At 40.8% G+C, this 20,901-nt stretch overlaps 1 protein-coding gene across 2 annotated transcripts in view; it reads right to left on the bottom strand.

The window, feature by feature from the left end:
• LOC120534509 (gastrula zinc finger protein XlCGF7.1-like) overlaps window positions 1–20,901 on the bottom strand; it is a 40,518-nt gene that overhangs the window by 19,029 nt on the left and 588 nt on the right. For both annotated transcript variants that reach the window (XM_039762112.1, XM_039762113.1), the window contains exon 2: window positions 5,977–6,354. In XM_039762112.1, coding sequence (XP_039618046.1) covers window positions 5,977–6,298 — 322 coding nt within the window. In that variant the 5' untranslated portion in view covers window positions 6,299–6,354. The remainder of the gene's footprint in view (window positions 1–5,976; window positions 6,355–20,901) is intronic.

A 20,901-nucleotide genomic window follows, 5' to 3' on the forward strand; every position in this document is an offset into this window, starting at 1 on the left:
GTGGGAACTGTTAATATTTGAATGTGATGATTTTATATAGCACGGAATGAAAATCTGCACTTCTTAGCATTGCACCATGCAAGATGTCGATCAATCGCCTACTGTAACTTGCTTTCTTTTTTCTTCGGTTATACAGGTAGTTTTGAATAAAAGTGCACTTGTTTTGTTTGCGAAATGAAGTGTCTGCGTGCACTTTTCGTGGCATTACACGTGTATTTTTTGAGCATGCCCGCTTGAGCAGTATAAAAGTATTGAAAAGTATAACAAAACAACGGGCAGATGGGGAGTGTCTGATGATTGCATATACGCCGAACTTACTGCTCTTTACTATTCTCTCCTCTGCGTGCCCTGGAGTACAAAAGAAACAGAATACAGACGCGCTATAGCTCTGCTGTACCACGATGCATACTAACGCCCCCACCCGGTTCTGACACACAGGCGCTGGCGAAGCTGCCTTCTTCGTATCTCACCGTCACTTGATTTTCTTTTTATTCAGTTTTATTGAGTGTTCCTGCCAGTCCCGCATGTTGCTGTATGCTGGATATTTTCACATGTATTGTCTCTTTCTTTCAGGTGTGTAATAGAAACCACAGCATAGAGAGAAGTGTGTACACTGCTTCTTACAGGAAAAGGCGATGGAAAAAGTGCACTTGAATAAAAGTGCACTTTTGTTATACTTTTACACCAATATATGTTCCTGTGTTTGAACGACACGGGCAGATGGGGAGTGTCTGATGATTGCATATAGAGCCAAGTTACTGGTCTTTACCATTCTTTCCTCTGCATGTCCTGGAGTACAAAAGAAAAAGCATACAGCAACATGCGGGACTGGCAGGAACACTCAATAAAACTGAAAAGCAAGTGACGGTGAGACACGAAGAAGGCAGCTTCGCCAGCGCTTGTGTGTCAGAACCGGGTAGCGTTAGTATGCATCGTGGTACACTGCAGAGCTATAGCGCGTCTTTAGTGAAAACAGCCGTGTCAGATGGGGTTGTATGGATTGATTCTGAACGCGACTGAGAGAGTGAAAAGTGAATAAAAAAAAAAGCTAACCTTTACAAAGATCATAAATTGCACCGGCTGTTACAGACTGAAATCAAATGTATGCATTTATTCTAAAACAGTAAGACTAAGAGCAGTTTACTTCTCAAAAGGAGGGGCGAGGATCGAACCCGTCACCCCTTGATTCAAGCGGGGTGAATCTATTGAACCACGGAGTCAGTTATAGTAAACTGGTGTCAATGTCGCATGTTAAGGCGGCTTTTTGTTTCTGTAGTTATATGTTTGAATAAAAGTGCAATTGTGTTATTCTTGTGAAAATGTTTCTTTGCTATTTGGACTTCAGGCTTCATACATTATATAGTTTATGCCTACATTTTGTCATCTACTACTAGAATATAAAAAAGTTTCTGTTTTAACAATGTGTTGACACAGATTACTGTAGAAACGGAACAGACATGAAATGCGTGTGTTCCAAACAACGATCTATTATTTCCACTCTAAAACTCCACTTCACTCCCAGATACTCAATCAAGGCATGAGCTGAGAGAAGTTCGTGCACGTTCTAAATTGGTGGGGATGGAATAGCCGGCTGCTCCGAGCTTCTCTTTATCAGCACATTTAGAGAACAAAGGACGCTGGCGGAGAGGTGTGAAGGGATTTAAGAAGCAGTTTAAGGTGGGACGGAATTACGAGTTTTTTCGTAGGCTCTGGTAATTCTAGTGTTAAAGCTTGTGGAATCCAGCAGTTCCCTGTCCTCATCTAACAGGTTACTGTCACTCAAGCATTTATTCCCACCAATCAGAACAGCAGCCTATTGGGCTGCAATGTAATATTTTAAGATGAATTTACAATATTCTGGGACTGCTCAGATGGATAACGTACTTTTCAGAATATTCATATCGGTGAAGTGGCTCTAAGCACGTTAACACCAGCTGGCTGCCGTGTCCACATCGGTGGTCATTTCTAGCTGTGTGCAGTCAAAATGAATGCGTGCCTATAAAGGCATGAGACAATACTCGTAGCCCACGATATCTTCAGAACTCTCTGCTGCGACAATATCCTATGCAGTTTTTCCACTGGGTGCAGACATAGCGGTTTGGCCTGAAAAAGCAAGCATTGAGAATATGGTTGTGTTCACCCTCTCCACCGTGGTACAGGACTACTGTTGAGAGCAATGCAAGATCTACGGCTGTACAATTTCTCCTTGCCGTTATTAGAACATTAGAACAATCAAGACGAGAACAGGCCATTCAGCCCAACAAAGCTCACCAGTCCTATCCACTTGTTTCCTCCAAGAAAACATCAAGTCGAGTTTTGAAAGTCCCTAACGTCTTACTGTCTACCACACTACTTGGTAGCTTATTCCAAGTGTCTATCGTTCTTTGTGTAAAGAAAAACTTCCTAATGTTTGTGCGAAATGTACCCTTAACAAGTTTCCAACTGTGTCCCCGTGTTCTTGATGAGTTCATTTTAAAATACAAGTCTCGATCCACCGTACTAATTCCCTTCATAATTTTAAACACTTCAATCATGTCACCTCTTAATCTTCTTTTGCTTAAACTGTAAAGGCTCAGCTCTTTTAATCTTTCCTCATAATTCAACCCCTGTAGCCCTGGAATCAGCCTAGTCGCTCTTCTCTGGACCTTTTCTAGTGCTGCTATGTCCTTTTTGTAGCCTGAAGACCAAAACTGCACACAGTACTCCAGATGAGGCCTCACCAGTGCATTATAAAGGTTGAGCAGAACCTCCTTGGACTTGTACTCCACAGATCGTGTTCTATAACACGACATTCTCTTAGCCTTCTTAATGGCTTCTGAACACTGCAGGTTATACATGCAGGTTAGGTGGTTTGGCGATTCTAAATTGGCCCTAGTGTGTGCTTGGTGTGTGGGTGTGTTTGTGTGTGTCCTGCGGTGGGTTGGCACCCTGCCCTAGATTGGTTCCTGCCTTGTGCCCTGTGTTGGCTGGGATTGGCTCCAGCAGACCCCCCATGACCCTGTGTTCGGATTCAGCAGGTTGGAAAATTGATGGATGGATGGATGGATGGATGTTATCCGCAACAAATTTTGAATCACTATGCATGAAAGGTGTGTCAATGTCTCAAGGATTTGTGAGAGCTACAGTATCTGCAGCTTGCTGCTGTCAAAAGCATGCCAGCATTACCATCAGAAGTGTGTGTCATCACAAATAAGTCATCATTACAAAGGAAATTCAAAATGGACGTCCTTTACTTGGGGTTCTCCATTATCAGGCTGGAAAGAAATAACAAAACAGCCTCCTTAATTAGGCAGGTTCATTTACATATACCCACTAGAAAGCATTTCAATAACACCAATCAGCACCCAGATAATGACATTTGGTACCATCCAAAGGTCCCAAAATACTTAATCATGGATAAATAAGTAGAATAAGATTGTTTATATGTCTCTATTATAATAAAAAAATCTTGGGTCGGACAGGATATTCTTGGAGATACGAACATCCCGTGAGACAAAAGGGACAGCTGCTGTACAAGCTTTCAAATGACCGACGTGCTGCAAGACATGCAGATCACGCAGCTCGGCACAATCAGCAGCAAGCCAGCTGAACAAGCATAGAGGAGGTTTAAAAAAAAATAAATAAATGGTGATACAATGGGAAAGAATTTTATTTAAGAGGGGATTTCGGAGGAGCAACCACATCTACTTAGCATGTGTTCAGCCCCCCTCTTCACAAAGCGAGAGACAGAGATGCTAAGTGGCTGGTGCACAGCGTGCCCCCTATGGGGGATTAGGGGGTGGGCGAGCCCCCTATGGGAGAGGAAAAAAAAAAAAGTTTTAAATGTTTTATGACTTCATCTCTAACCTAAACGTGCTGGTAAAAATGAAGTCAGGATGCCCAACTTTACCATTTTTCTCAATTGCTTTGATGCAGTTCTGACATCAGGAACATCATTCTCATTACTCTTAATGCAAATCTCAAATCAGTGACGCATTTCCCCACCTACATTAGCATTTCTCACTGTGTTTGTACAAATGGCCATTGTGTCTCATCACATTTCACTACTTAGACGTTTTGTAATGGTGTTGATGCATTTCTCATCCGATTCTAACAACTTATCAAAAAAGTTTGTACTTTTTGATCTCTTAGTCACCTTAATACTGTCCAGCACTGCATTAGTGTTTTCAATTGCTTTTCATGTATAAATGAGCAAAGCCAATTACACACTGCCAGTGTTAGTCATAAATCACCCTTCAATGGAAGCCAATTAGAAGTGCATGTTCTCAGAACATGTTTAGTTGAAACAAAAAGAAACCGCTGCGGTCAGTCCTGTATCACAGGTGCATATATGATACTCGTGCTTCACCCAGTGAGTAATGCTGAAAATGGAGCAGAAAGAAGCTGTCACGCAGGTACAAGAACCCGGTTTTGTGAATGGATGTAGTGTCTGAATGTGTGAAATGGCAAGAGGAGCACACAGAGGACAAGGAAGAGTCAGGGGCAGGAGTAGAGGAACAGGAGTGAATCGATACCATACGGTGTCTATTGAAATAAGGGCGACAATGTTATCAACCAGGGCTTAAGTTTGGCTGAAGCTGGTTGACGGGTGCAGCCTTGGGTGCCAAAGTCTATAGATAGAGGCTTCTGGAATACGGACATTCAGGAATGAGAACAGGTATCTGATCCCACATTTGCTGTATATCTGTATCATATGTAGCATCACATTTCTGAAGTTTGTTGTAAATATCAGAATCTGGGATCTCTGTATAACAATTGATAAATTAATGATTACAATATGCAAGCTTTTGAGGCAACTCAAGCCCCTTCTTTAGGCAAGAATTAATTACACCATTGATTACAACTTGCCTGAAGGGGCCCCGAGTTGCTTCTATAGCTTGCATATTGTAATTTTTTTAGTCAGCCAAGAAAAGGTGTAATTTTACTTAACCTCTCACTAATTCCATCCATTGTCCAACCCGCTATATCCAAACTACAGGGTCACGGGGGTGTCTGGTGGAGCCAACACAGGGCGCTAGGCAGGAAACCAGGGCACTTCTCACTAATTTCATTTGCAAAAATGGTCCAAACTGTTAACTGTCTCCATGTCTTTGCCAGCTGGAATGCAGGTTGGGCGAATTATCTTTGGTAGCCTGCTGCCTAGAATCAGAGCACAGTAAACCCATAGGAGAGGATTAGCCACTAGAAACAGGTTCAGTTCTGTTGGTCCTTGTCTCGTTCAATCAAGACATTCTGAAATAAATAGCAATGGCATCAAAAGAACCACCTGTAAAACTAAATGTTCGGTAATGTCCCATTATTATATAAAAAAAAAAATGAAGGCCATTCAAATAAAACATGCAATGATTAAATGTGAGGTGCATTATTAACCAACAAAGTGTACATTTCATAATAGACAATCACGCCCTTTTCACAATTTAATGACGCACTCTCTCTCTCTCTCTCTCTATACACACACACTTGTTCCTGTGATTTCATAATTGCACCATTTTTTAATTTGGCACAAATGGTATTTCATATTTATGTGCCTCATTTGAAATACTAGAATGTTCTAGAACAGCCCAGCATCGCCTTCACGATAATGTTTGCAGGTGGTTTCTGAATAATAGAAAAGTGCCTCAACTCCTGAAGTGTACAGAATTGTCCCAGTTCTTCCTACATGACACTCCACTGCTGTTCATAATAAAGTTCGGTTTATTCAGACTCCTGAAAGCATGACTGAGTTTTCTTAAACAAAGAAAATTTAAAAAGGGAATAAAAAGAAATAAAACTTGTACTGCCTATAAAATGGCTTACTTCTTTTCAAATATTTGCATTATGCTTGGAAACCTTGTCATTTAAATTTACCAAATAACAGTGCATTCCTTTTCACCATAAAATAGTAAATGACATTTCTGTGTTTATAATAGAAGCACAAGGACCACTCTTGGGTAAACACCATTAACCCAAAAATTAAATAAAAAAATTTCCACTCACTTTCTCCAGACTGACTGTCAGATGACTGCCGATTTTTTGCTGTTGCTCTCCTTGTTTTTTTCGCAATCACCTTTGTATCCGATATGGCCGATTCAGTCTTCACATGGACTGAAGGTCTCGGAGATAAACACTGTCCGCTTTCCGCCCCATCTGGATAGCCATGCTGAAATTCAGACATGCATGGCTTGTCCTCGGGCTCCTCTTTAATGCTTACTGACGCCGGTTCACAATCCTCACCCTTAACGCAGAGATTCTCCTGTTTAGTTTGGGCGGGTTCCCACTTGCTGTCCTCCTCCTTAATATTTGCAGTCCTTTTTCCCATGGTGCTCTTCTCCGTCACATAAATTCAGTTGTTGGAGAATTCCAGCTGCTTCTTCCCTGTGGAGATAACAAGACTTAGCTCCATCATACCTGACAGAGAAGCTCTAACAACATTGGAGTTCTTGTAGCTCTTCATTAAAAGGTCAACCCAAGTCAGACAGTTTAGGAATTCGTCATCTTTCAAATTAAATTATCTGGGATACAACAGGCTGGAAGACTAGCGCCTCAGTTCTGTGCCTCCAGTACTCACCACTTGCCACAAATTACGGGTTTAAAAGAAGGGCTGGGCAGTTTTAGAAATTAAATCATTTAATCTGAATCGTTTTAAAGCAACACTTAAACACGAAAATCACTTTTTTTTTTTTTTAAATTACCAAATGATACAGAAACAGTCAAGCAAATACCCTAGTTTTTAACTTTTTATTGAGTTTATAAAAAGCAATTAACATTCCATATAGACAGTTCAAACTTGACAAGACTTAAGTTCAAATAGTTTGATCAGCTGTTTTTACAGTCAAAACATACTAATGCATCGCTTAGGAACGAGAACATCCCAAAAAAAAAAAAAAAGACTATGCCGTTAAGTTAATTGTCTGGAATTTGCCTGGATATGAAAGCTTGGATGACGACCAAATAAATGTAAAATGCAAAAGTCTGAATGCAGTTAAAAGAGGCAGTCCATTCAATCTATTTCGGTACTTAAAAACAGAAACACAAAGCAAAATGGAACAAATAGGAGTACAAAGCAATTAAAACATATATGTGAACCTTCACATTTACGAGGGATATCCAGAAAAAAAAGGTTACAAGTGCCCTGGAGGGTGCAGGGAATTTTTTTCGAAGGTTGGCATACCTGCGTGTAGGGGGGTCCTAACGGTCAAAATAAGCCCGGGACCGCGTCAGTCAGTTGTGAAAGGTCATCACAGCAAGCGAGTTCGTCAACCTCTGTGGAGGCCGTTTGCTCCACCTACCGCCGATGCGAGACTCGTTCGGTCATCAAGTTCCTCACTTTGCGTCGCGAATCCGCGGCCGAGATCCATCGTCAGCTTGTGGAAACTTATGGACCTGAGGTAATGTCATGTCAGCATGTTTACAAGTGGGTTAGGTCGTTCAAAGAAGGGACACTCATGACGAAGAAAGGAATGGGAGGCCGTCTCTCATTTCAGAAGAGCTTCTGCAGCAAGTTGATGAAAAAATTTGCAGTGATCGTCGTGTGACGATTGACACCCTTCATGAAAGGTTCCCACACATCTCACGAAGTCTCATGGGTGAAATTGTCTCAGAAAAACTTGATTACAGGAAGCCGAGTGCAAAAATGTTGACTCCAGAACATCGCCAAAAATCGCGTTTTGGCTGCACGTGAATTTCTTCAGCGTTATGAAATCGAGGGTGAGGCGTTCCTTGACTCTATTAGGACTGGAGACGAAACTTGGGTATGTCACTATACTCCCGAGTCCAAAAGGCAGTCCCAACAATGGCGCCATACCCATTCCCCATCAGCCAAAAAATTCAAAGTTCAGTTTTCAGAGCAGAAGATTATGGCATCTGTCTTCTGGGACAGAAAAGGGGTTTTGTTGGGGGATTTCATGGCCAAAGGGACCACCATCAATGCTGAAACATATTGTGAGACCCTAAAAAAATTGAAAAAAAAAAAAAAATTAAAAGACAAAAGGAGGGGAAATGCTGACTCGTGTTGTGTCCCTCCTTCACGACAACGCCAGACCCCATTACTGCTCGTGTGACTCAGGACCTGCTTGTGTCCTTTGGATGGGATATTGTTACCCACCCACCCTATTCCCCGGACCTTGTGCCCTCAGATTTTCACCAAACTGAAAGAATTCTTGGGTGGGAAACGTTTTTCCAATGATGAGGAGGTGAAGGAGACAGTGGAGAAGTGGCTTACGGAGGTGGAGCGGAGCATATTCCACGAGGGTATAAAAAAAGCTGGTGCCCAGGCTGAAGCAGTGCATCGAAGTTGACAGCGATTATGTTGAGAAATAAACACATATTTTGGAACATACCCTGTAAATTTGTTTGAAATATATTCATTTTTCGATTTTTAACAGCTGTTGTAACCTTTTTTTCTGGATATCCCTCGTAGAACCTATTTATCATGTCAGCTGACACACACACACACACTAATATTATCTAAGCTCAATGCGCATTCCGCACTTTCCAAAAACATCATCGCACACTCACTTTCATAAACATCGAGCAGAATGGAACAAATGGGAGAAAGCAAACGGACGAAGATAAAACCCATCCCCATCCAACACCTCGAGTATTCATCACTTTGCACCACAGAAAGCGCGATTAGGTTAGGAAGAGGGTGTTCAATGCCTAGGGATGGGGGAAAAGAACACACCAGAAATGACCACTGTGCCTTTTTTGCCTGCAGTGATGACTATGCGACAGAAGGAGAAGAAGAAGAAAATTCAGCAGTCTGTTTGTGACTGGTGGCTGGAAGGCTGTCAAAGTGCACACGGAGGAAGTGACTCATTTACAGGCGGCTCACTCTGGAGACCTGTGGTTATAAGCCGAGGAAAGAAGCTGGCGTGCTTGCTCTGAAAGCTAATCAGTTTGTTTGGTGGAAAAACAAAGAAGAAGAAAACATGACTCGTGGTAGAAGCAGAAAGAGTGTGTCTGAGGTAATGGGAAGAAAAGGGAGGGCTGCAGAATAGAAAATGTTACAAGGAAAGCCACAGAGTTTTGGGAAAGGATCCTAGTGAGAAGTCAAGCAAAATGACTCCTTTTATTGGCTAACTAAAACTAAACTAGGCTCCTGTAAGTGATGTGTGAAAGGAATGTTGGCTGCAAACAAAAACAAATCACAAAAATGTTCAGAAAAGTCTGCACTGAAAATTCTTATTTTGCACCTTTTCTCATTACAAACAAATACTTTCTATTGTCATTTTTAAAATGGCTACAATTGTATTTTCAGTTTGAAAAATGTGGACTTCATTCCAATAAAAAAAAAGATTACTTCAAAATGATTTCTATGTTGAAATATTCAAACAAACAAATCATCGGTTTTTTTTTTTTACCCACATCACCCAATCCTATTTAAAAAAAAAAAAACCAAAAAAAAACCAAAACGGTCTAAAGTTGTGCCGGGGGGCACCTTTCCCCCTTTCACATACATAGTGGTAAGGAGATCCAGAGGCAATGGTGATACCTGCACACATCCAGACCACTTTGGTTACCTTCCCATCTTGTCTTGTAGGTCTCATCCCTAACCCTGCTTTATCCTTGAATGAACTGAAGTCTACAAAAATGCACTCATCTCAGCTGAATTTAATATTGAAAGTTGTCAATTCTTTCTTATGCACAAATTACGATAAAAGATCAAATGAATACAATAGAAGATACAGTAGCACTGCTCCTTTCTTAGTTTATTTGTGGAAGTAAAAGTTACTACTTGTCATTGTGGTATAGCGGGTCCACGGCTTCCGAAAAAAGTCAGTTTTTTTTAAATCCGTATAGCCGTGTCGTTCTCCGTGGGCGCGATTGCACAACCGCGGGGAGTTAATGGGGTGATTGGAGCGAGTCGCACCTGTACGTGAGGGAGCGGTCACTCTTGTTTGCCTCATTGGCTTCCTGCGGTGTGTAATTAAGACGCTGTGCCCACGGAGGCAGAGAGAGGTGTATATGGATTATATATAACCGATGGTACACCAGAGAGGGAGATAAATCAGGAATCGTGGAAAAAAATCAGAGAAAAAAAAAAAAAGAGAAATGGAAGGAGGTTAAAGGACGGCAATGGCAGTCTAGGCTGGATGATCTGGCCACCCTGAGAGAGAGCGACAGAACGAGCGGGGGCCCCGCGAAGGAGCGTTAGATGGAGGCGCTCTAGGGGGCTAGTTCGCCCCACTGACAACTAGCGAGTGGGGTGAGCAGGAGAGGTGTCATCCCGCTGGATCTGAGGAGCGACCACGGGTGCGCGAAAGATCACGGGAGGAGAGCCAGCCTCGTCGGTCTGGCAGTGACGTCCGTTTGGAGGCCAAGACGGAGGTTGACAGAAGGAGCTCGTGACTGTTGGGTCTCCGCGGCTGCAAGTAATGGTGAGCCGGGGAGAGAGTGATGGAGGTGGGCCAGAGAACAAGAAGGGAGTGAGAGACTGCATTTTTAACTCCTCCATCTTTAACCTCAGATTTTAAAGGATTTATTTATTGTTGGTTTTAACCACACTGGACACTTGATTTTTATGGATTTATTGAACTTTGACGCTGCACTTTGTTTTTGAATAAAAGCACTTTATGGAATATGCCCTGGCCTGGAGAGATTTGTCCCTATGTGTCAGCTCATCTCGGTGACATTATCGACGGTGTTGGGTTCAAGGGCTCCTGTCACAGTCATTACCACTAACACAGAAATTCTGCCCTCCTGTATTCAAAATGGAATCCCATAGGACACAAATGTGTTACTGTATATATAGAAAAAGAAAACGCACATATTTACTTTTTTGCCCCAGTTTAACAACCTTCAGCCCTAAAAGGGCATTTCTGTTTTAGGCTGATTCTGTAATCTTCTTAAGTCTACTATGCTTTTTCCTTAATTTTATATATATATATATATATATAGTAAAGGCACCATTACTTGAACTGGCCTAAAACAGTTTTGGTGCCTCAGCGTGCTTTTGGATTTCTAAGGTGTACCGGGGACATCACTCCGATGACTGCCGTCTTTCTCACTCCTCCTTCCACCCTGTAAGGTTTGGTGCAGCCCTCCAATGTCTTCAGGTTTTTAGTTTTCGTGAACTTGTTTTTGTACTATTATTTTTTTTAAGAACAGTTTAGAAACTGTTCATTTTTTTTCTGTAATTCTGCCAAAGACAAATATTAACAATTACCAATAATGCACTGCATTTTAGTACTATTAATATTAACCAAGAGTGGAAAGCTTTGTTTTAGACAGAGGTGCCAATGTTTGGTAACCTTCATCCTTCCTTTAAAAATATAGAAACGGGTTGAAGTGCTTACAGTTACCAAAAGTGGAACCTAATATTGACAATAATGAGCACATAAAGACACTCAACTTCTGTAACTGACCTAGAGATTTCATCCTCCGTTTTTCTTTTTCTTTTTTGGATAACTGGACTTTATGTAAAAGGTGTTTGATCAAGATTCATATGTAGCTGTATAATGTGTACACTAAAAATATAGAAATTTTAGGCTCTCTTATTTGAATTCCTTATCAAACCACTTGCTTATTTAACATTTAAATAAAAAAGCATTTGATGTACATAAGAAAAGCTAAACACCATACAAAAACTCATGCTGCTTGTTAAATTCCCCCAAATGCAATATTAGGATGAGCGGTTTGGAGTTAAGAGCTCTCACTTTAATTTGTGTCCAGCAAAACGTTCAGTAAAAAAAAAATCAAAATATTTGAACTCCCAGAGGTGACAAAGGTTGTAAACCCCAGGGCTAGAGAGATCATGTGACATTTAAACTCTTTGGCATGACCCGGGCCCAGAATTCTGTGTCCATCTGGTTATTCCAAAGCAAGAACTGCAATGATCTGCTTTACAGCCCAGAATACTCCTGGGACAATATATGGTGCTGCCATCTAATAGATAAAATAACATCATGCTGCAAAAATGCATTAATATTTCTAAGTGTTCTGTCACCCTAAGGTAGCACAAATGTACAGGAGAAGGGGGGATGAAGCTTTGAACCAAAACTACAGAGTGTACATGAAAAGCCGTAAAGGTAGTTTTCGATCAAACTGAAACTGAGCCATTAGTCGAGTCAAGCGACAGGGATGATAATAATGTGAATTGGTCAACAGGCATTGACACGAAAATTAAAACTGATGTTTGTGGCACCATATGACTCGGTGCCCTGATGGTTCACCATGGTGCAAGAGATTGAATGGGGGATCGGAAGGCAAAATGATTGGGGTCAGGTAGAAGGACAAGAAAGATGGTAGCCGCCTACGCACTGTTCACAATGCCATGGTTTGTTTCAGGGAAAATGTGCAAGTCACTAAACCTTACGCTGTAGAAGGCTAAAATATATCATAGTGTGCACCGATCGTGCACTGACCTTCTACCCTCTCATGTGCACACAACAGAAAAAAAAAAACTGCACTTCTATTGTCCCAACTGCACCATCGGGCTTGTGCATTGGTGACAGCTTCAGAATAGATCACATGAAGGACGTGTACTAAATCTGCCCCACCTCAGCAGTGGACACTGTACATAAAACCAAGGAGCTGGCGATTGACTTTTGCCGCACCAAAGAGCCTCTATGTCCAGTCACTATTCAAGGGGTCCACATTACGGACAGGTTAGACTGGTCTCCAAACACAGAGGAGTTATATAAGAAATGGCAGAACAGGCCCTTATTCCTTAGGAGACTGCGTTCCTTTAATGTGGAATGCAACATCGTTCACATCTTCTATAACTCTGTGATGGCCAGTGTGGTGTGCTGGCCTGGCAACATCACTTCAAGAGAGAGGCCCACCAAATCAACAAGCTAATTAAGAAGGCTGGCTCAGTTATGGGACACACTCTGAACCCCCTGGAAGTCATAGCAAAGGAGAGAGTTAGAGCAAAACTGAGTGCCATTATGAACAATGCTACGCATCCTTTCTGTGACACACACACACACACACACTGGGGACTTTCAACCACTACAGCTGAAGTGTGTCAAGAAACACTATGAGGGCTCCTTTATACCAACAGCAATACATCTGTCTGCACAACGCCTCTCTGGGACTGCCACACAAGACGTTTTCTTGCTCTATTGATATTCTAGTGTGTGCATTAATTTACCTTCTTATGTATCTACCCAATAATTTAAAGAGCTTCTGTAAAAACAAAAACAAGTTTCCCTTGGGGACAAATAAAGTTCTATCTACCCTTCAACCTTCCCTAATGTAAATCAAAAGGCAACATACAGGTTTCCTTTACACAGCATTTTTTATTGCTGAAAAAAAGTAACGTTTACATATTACTCTTGATACAATTTAAAATCTCAAACGTTCCTTTAAGAAACAGGGTAGTAATGGGAGTCCAAAACAAAAATCGCATTATCACTGCAAAACAATTCAGTCAATGGAAGCGAATTTCTCATATTGTTTAGGTTTTACATTGAAGGCTCCATGGTATGATGGAGGGAGCAACACAAAAACCGGGCATCACTTTAAAACAGCTCTGAATTTACATAATTGTTCATAGAATTTAAAATATAGGCTTTTTAAAAGTTGAATTTGAACCCTGGTCCAATGTGCACCTGGCATGTGTCCGAGTCTCATATCCTTGTGAGCTTATGCTTAAAAGCTGATGCTGTTATTTCATTATTCACTACGATAAATGTACTTCTTGTTATCTATATAACCCCTTAAGAGAAAATGTTATATTTATGCCGTAACCATTATTCTATAGTACTACGTTTCCTTTTTTTTTTTTACCAAGCTGGATCATAAAATTAGGCCGTTCTTTACTTTTTGGAAAACAAGATGTACGTGGCGGAGTTCACACATCTCCTAAAATAAAAATACTACATTTATTTAAAATGTCATGTACATCCTAAACAAAACAGGACTATCAATCAAATTGTGGTCATCTAAAGGTGTCCCATTAGCAACTAGGTGTAACCAATCATGTTAAACATTTTCTGAATTTGTAATGAATTCCTTTTAAAGAATGACGACCTCATCAATGGATTGTATACCTATAACACAGAGGACACTTTTTTCTTTTCAAACACACTAATATGATCCTTTTTGCCTCTTCAGAGATTTAGATAAAGAATAATGATTGATGCCTTCTCCTGCCTGTGTTTTATTGCTTAAAATCGGGGCATTCCTGGGGGTGGGTTTGGGGTCTGTATTTATAACTTTCTTCCACAGCTTCATTAAATTTTTACATTATGACTCTTTAAAGAAAATGTAAGAGTCAACACCACAGAAAACATGCAATCCTCCAGAAGAATTGGGAATATGTTAAAGAAATTTCAATGTATATAACCGTTAATAATAAATTCGGTTGAGTTTCAAAAGTTTCACCATGAATAGGAATTCAACAGATGGAAAAAAAGAAGAGTTTTTCCAGCTTACATGCCATGCCAATTACCCGAGTATTCAACAAGCTATCCGTTTTATTAAACATCTATTTATGAATCCACATGAAACCAGGAAATAAGACGACAGTGTTCATGAATTCAATCCAGCAAGGAGTCATCGCAAATATGGAATCAAGTCGTACGCAAAAACAACTAATTCTTGACTTGTGACAGCAGACACGTTTTGACAGAGAGGTGTGTGAGTCTGTGTGTTTAACCTGCCTTACACTCCTTGCTTGCTGGGACAGGCTCCAGCTTCCCCACAACCCTGCTCAGGATACAGTGAATTTAGAAGATGGATGGATGGATTGTAGGAAGTGCAAATGACAGATGGGACACTTGAATTTCATCAAGCAATGGAGAAAAAAAAAAAGTGTAAATATTTTAAAAATAATGCTTTCTCACCTTACCTCATTATTCAAAAATACTTCAGTGGTAAAATCTTTGTTTTTCTAAAAAACTTTACACATAGTATTTAAACATTGACACCAATTAGATAATACTCAAGCTTAATGTCCGTTAAAAAACGGTCAATTTACAATTGCAATGTGCAGCTACTGAGGGAATATGAAAGGGGCAGGAGAATAGTACATTTTGCACAACGCACGAAATATTTTCCCTTGATGATCCGCTGTGGCAACCCCTAACGGGAGCAGCCAAAAAGTACAAGATGAAGATGCACAATATTTTCTCTACAGAAGTTTTTCCAAAAACATTTCCTGCAGGGAAAAAAAAAACACCATTCACTCTGCAAAAGGCTCTAAATAAAAGTCACAAAGATAGCCAATGGCTGTGTAAATGGTGGCGCAATATCAAAGCTGCATGGCAGTACCTGCGAGACATAAAAATGACTTAACACTAGAATTACCAGAGCCTACGAAAAAAACTAGTAGATCTGTCCCACCTTAAATCGCTTCGCACCTCTCCGTCAGCGTCTTTTGTTCTGTAAATGTGTGTCGAAAAGCGGCAAGCAGTCTGCTATCACATTCCCCACCCCGCACAGTTTTCTCAGCACAAGTCTGTTTACCTGCGTGTCAGTTGCTTAGAGTTGTAGAGAGGGAGAAGTCAAGCAAAATGACACCTTTTATAAATACTGTATCGTTATTTGGAACACTTGCATGTTATGTGTGTTCCATGTCTATAACAATCTATTTAAACACATTGTTAAAAAAAAGTTTATGTTTTAGTAATAATTGACAAAACGTAGACATGAAGTGTATAATATGTGAAGCCTGAATTCCAAATATCAAAGAAACACTTTCACAAAAAAGGTACAAATAGAACAAATGCGCTTCTATTCAAGAATATAATTGCAGATAAACAACCCACGTTAGGGTGCGACATTGAAACGCTTTTTCTAGGAGCGCTTTGGTGACGTAACGGTATCAGCTGTTGACTGGTAAAACTTTACGGGTTCGATCCCCGACGAGTCCATTTTGGGAAGCGAGGTGCCCTTATTCTTACTATTTTAGAATAAAAGCATACATTTGATTCTAGTCTCTAACAGCCGGTGTAATTTATGATACTTGTAAAGGTTAGCTTTGTTTTTAATTCAGTTTTATTCTCTCAGCCGCATTCATGATCCCAAACCCCCACCCCCCGCATTTGACACTGCTGTTTCACATAGATACGCTAACACAGAGGTAAACTGTCCTTTGTATGTAAGAGCCAGATTGATCTGGCTTTTATCTAAGTAGCACATAAATGTTAATGTTTTCGGCGCATGCACCATCCTTGCATACATCGTCCTTTGTATGTAAGAGCCAGTCATGATTTGAGTTTACCTCTGTTATAGCGCGTCTATGTGAAAACAGCATTGTCAAATAAGTGGGGGGTGGGATTGTGAACGCGGCTGAGAGAATAAAACTGAATTTAAAAAAAAAAGCTAACATTTACAAGTATCATAAATTACACCAGCTGTTACAGACTCAAATGTATGTTTTTATTCTATAACAGTAAGAATACGTGCAGCTGACTTCTCAAAACTGACTCGTCGGAGATCGAACCCATGAAGTTTAGATTACCAGTAAACAGTTGATACCGTTGCGCCACCGAAGCGCTCGTAGTAAATGCGTGTCAATGTCGCACCCTAACGCGGGTTGTTTGTCTGCAGTTATATTCTTGAACAGAAGCTCACTTGTTCTGTTATACACTGCTCACAAAAATTAAAGGAACACTTTAAAGAAACACATTAGATACATCAAATCTCAATATGAAGTTGGATATCTATACAAATAACGACAGGGCAATGTCTTAGGAACAAAAGGATGCCAAGTCTTTTAATGGAAATAAAAGTTTTCTGCCTACAGAGGGCTCAATTGTGTAGACACCCTAAAATCAGAGTGAAATGAAGATGTGGCAGGCTAGTCCATTTTTTCAAAAACTTCATTTCTGCTACTCAAAATGCTTTTCAGTATCTTGTGTGGCCCCCACGCATGCTTGACAACGTCGGGGCATGCTCCTAATGAGACGACGGATGATGTCTTGTGGCATTTCCTCCCAGATCTGTATGAGGGCATCCCTGAGATGTTGTACAGTCTGTGGAGCAACCTGGCGGCGCCTAATGGACCGAAACATAAAGTCCCACAGATGTTCTATTGGGTTTAAGTCAGGGGATTGTGAAGGCCATTCAATTGTTTCAATTCCTTCATCCTCCAGGTACTGCCTGCATACTCTTGCCACATGATGCCGGGCATTGTCGTGCATTAGGAGGAAACCAGGACCTACTGCACCAGCGTAGGGTCTGACAATGGGTTCAAGGATATCATCTCGATACCTTATGGCAGTCAGAGCACCATTTCCTACGCAGTAGATGTCTGTGCATCCCTCCATTGATATGCCTCCCCAGACCATCACTGACCCACCACCAAACCTGTCATGTTGAACGATGTTGCAGGCAGCATATCGTTCTCCTTGTCTTCTCCAGACTCTTTCACGTCTATCACAGCTGCTCAGGGTGAACCTGCTCGTCTGTAAAAAGTACAGGGCGCCAGTGGCGGACTTGCCAATTCTGGTGGTCTTGAGCAAATACCAGTCGAGCTCCACGGTGCTGGGCAGTCAGCACAGGGCCCACTACAGGACGTCGGGCCCTCAGGCCATCTTCATGAAGTCTGTTCCTGATTGTTTGGGTAGAGACGTTCACACCAGTGGCCCTCTGGAGGTCATTCTGTAGGGCACGAGTAGTGCTCAGCCTGTTCCGCCTTGCACAAAGGAGCAGGTATCGGTCCTGCTGATGGGTTGAGGACCTTCTACGGCCCTGTCCAGCTCTCTGAGAATAACAGCCAGTCTCCTGAAATCTCCTCCATGTTCTGGAGATTGTGCTGGGAGACACATTAAACCTTCTTGCTGCAGCACGTGTGGATGTGCCATCCTGGAGAAGTTGGACAACCTGTGCAACTTCTGTAGGGCTAAGGAAATTTTTAATTTTTATTTATTAATTTTATTACAATCAATACATAGCAATCAAGTTTTTACAAAAAAAAAAGAATTATGTTAAGAACAGATCGATCCCCACCCCTGAGAGAGAGAGAGAGCAACCAGTAGAGATAATTACTCAAGCCAAAACTAGCACGAGTGGAAAACCAGCCAAAAAAGATCAAGAGGGAGAAACTTGAAATGACCTCCACATGTAAAACCAGTCCTGTTTTGAGGGTTTTCTAATTGTTGCCACTTTAGTGCACCTGTCGTTAAGTCCATGAACACGAATACAGCTGAAAGTGATTAACAATGACCTCAGCTGCTTAACCAACCAGAAAATTATCAGACAGGTTTAATTGATTTCATGCCAGGTCCAATAAAAAAAGTGTTCCTTTAATTTTTGTGAGCAGTATATTTGTACCTTTTGTGAAAGTGTTTCTTTTATATCTGGACTTCATGCTTCACACCTTATACACATGTAGTAAATGTAAGGAGGACGGTCCTTGGGTGTGTGTGTGTGTGTGAACTGTTAACATTTGAATCTGATGATTGTATATAGCGCGGAACTGACCTGTCTGTACTATTCTGTCCTCTGCTTCTCCTCAAGTTGAAAAGAGATACGAACATGCAGCAACAGGTGGACACTGACCAAGATTGGGGGGGGGGAGAACCAAAACACAGTCACGTCATGACTACAGCCGCATGAAGGTATGCAAATGAATATAATGTTGCATTAGTGCAACAACATTTTCTGAAATGTACAATACAGGTCATAAAATGAATTATTCCAAATTCAATATATATCTAAGTCTCTCTTTTTTTGTCAGAGCGGCTTTGACATCATGGATCAGAAGGCACATACTAATTCAGTGTGAGCAGGAACCCTCAAGGATGAAACTGAATAAAAACAATTCACATCCACAGTCATTCTCATGCGCGCACAACACTCAGACCCACGTCCACAGTTTTCCAGGTCTCGTTCGCACACAAGATCTGACATGGTTTTCAAATAAAGAGGGGGTATAACAAAACACGTTTGTACCTACCACGTCTATCTGAAAAAGTCGTCACATTTGTGGAAGCTTGAACATGAGAGAATAAAACTTCTTGGGCTTTATTGACACGCACTATAAATTTACAGACGTAAATCAAATGCATGTTTTTATTGTATGATATAAACAATGAGTAGCTCATTACTCAAAATGGTAAATTTGGGAAGCAGCCGATATTGAAACTGCGACCTCTTGATTGAAAGGCAGCAGTTCTTAGCATTGCACCACGCAAGTTGTCGTATCAGCTGCCTACTGTAACCTGCTTTCTTTTTTCTTTGGTTAAATTCTTGAATAAAAATGCATTTGTTTTGTTATACTTGCACCTTTGGTGAAAGTGTTTATTTCATATTTGTATTTCAGGTTTCACACATTATACATTTCATGTCTACATTTTGTCAATTATTAGTAATACATGAAAACCTTTTCTGTGTTAAAGTTTTTACAGAGATTGTTGATGACACTGAACACACACGGAATGTATGTATTCTAAAAGATGATGTACTTTTTTACCTAATAAAGCTGCAGCACTTCACTCCAAGATAAACACTGAGAAACTTCTTTGCAAATTGAACTTCGGCTGTAGGTGAGGGGATGGAATAGCCGGCTGCTCGCTGCTTGTCTTAATCGGCACATTTACAGGACAAAAGACGCTGAGGGAGAGGTGCGAACGGATTTAAGGTGAGCCGGATTTTCAAGTTTTCTCGTAGGCTCTGGTAATTCTAGTGTTAAGCCCCCCTGTTCAGAGAGGGAAAGCTTTTAGGACATCCACCTAATAAAAGGACAAGTGCCTGTGTGTCTGTCTGGTTGCTGCGTCTCTGGTTAATGCCATTTGGTATGGGATTTGTAAAAGAAGTTCTAATGTCGGTGATGCATCATCTGCTGGAATAAAAAATGTAATGCAAAGATGTTCCAATAGATAACATTAATGTTTGCAGTGTACTTTGAGAGCTCATGAAATTCCAGTTTGATGAGAAACAAAATTTTAGAGAAAAGTTTTTATCATCATCTTTTATATAAACGTCTGCACGTGTGTGTCTGTCCGGCCCAGAAGTGAGAGGTGGAGTCAGGTTAAGGGCACCACCTCCGAAGATACATAAATGAGGCAAGCATGTCGGGAAAGTGAAACCTCTGAAGAAAGAGTCCCTCGTTTAGCCATTAATACAGAAGTGAGGTGAGCACATCGATGAAATGAATCCTCCTTGACAGACAGATGCCCTGAGCAGTTCACTTCAATTACCTGACATATCTACATTTCATTTTTTTTTTTTTCCTGACGATTTCAATAATTTCTAGAACCCCGGGCTTTTTAAAGCTCAGGCTTACAGAGCTAGTATCAAATAGTAATAATTTATATTCATATAGCGCCTAGGCTCATGTTAATTAATGTTGCCAATTTCTGATTTACATTAATCTTACATATTAGCTACAAAATGATAAAACATAAAACTTAATGTAAATATCCATTTTCAATAGATAGTTAACGTCTTTTGTTACTTTTTTTGGTCAGAGACAGGATTTCTCTGACATATCTAATTCTGCTGCAATCTTCGTTACACTGTCATTTAATGTGATTTTGTTTCAAACTGGTAAACCATTAAAAGCTATATTGCCCAATTTAAAAAAAATTCATAATCTCACGTTTAAATGATTATGCCATTCATCCCCATTTTTCATTTTTGTCTGCGAAACACAAAAAGAATAAAAGATAACAGAAAATAAAAAGAAATGTCGCGTAATGTTAAAATTGTCACTTATAAAGTGCAAGACAAAACTCCAAACTCTCCCGACTGTCCCATAACCCATCAGACACCCCGGTCAGTTTCACACTTAAAGTCGCAGGTACTCTAATCTGTAGACACCGCAGCCTCCATTGCGCCTTTCCACGATCAGTTCTCCCGGCTCCGTAACTCTCACGAGTACGATTATAATCCCGAGTCGCCCAAGCCCTTCTGGAGTTAACGGGAAATACTTTTGGTTCGTAAAAAGGACTCGATCTCGATTGGAAAACAACACTTATTCGAGAGAGCCCGACTCAAAACTCGGTTTCATGGAAATGCCGCCCTCCC

The sequence above is a fragment of the Polypterus senegalus genome, chromosome 8, assembly GCF_016835505.1.
Source record: "Polypterus senegalus isolate Bchr_013 chromosome 8, ASM1683550v1, whole genome shotgun sequence".
Lineage (NCBI taxonomy): Eukaryota > Metazoa > Chordata > Cladistia > Polypteriformes > Polypteridae > Polypterus > Polypterus senegalus.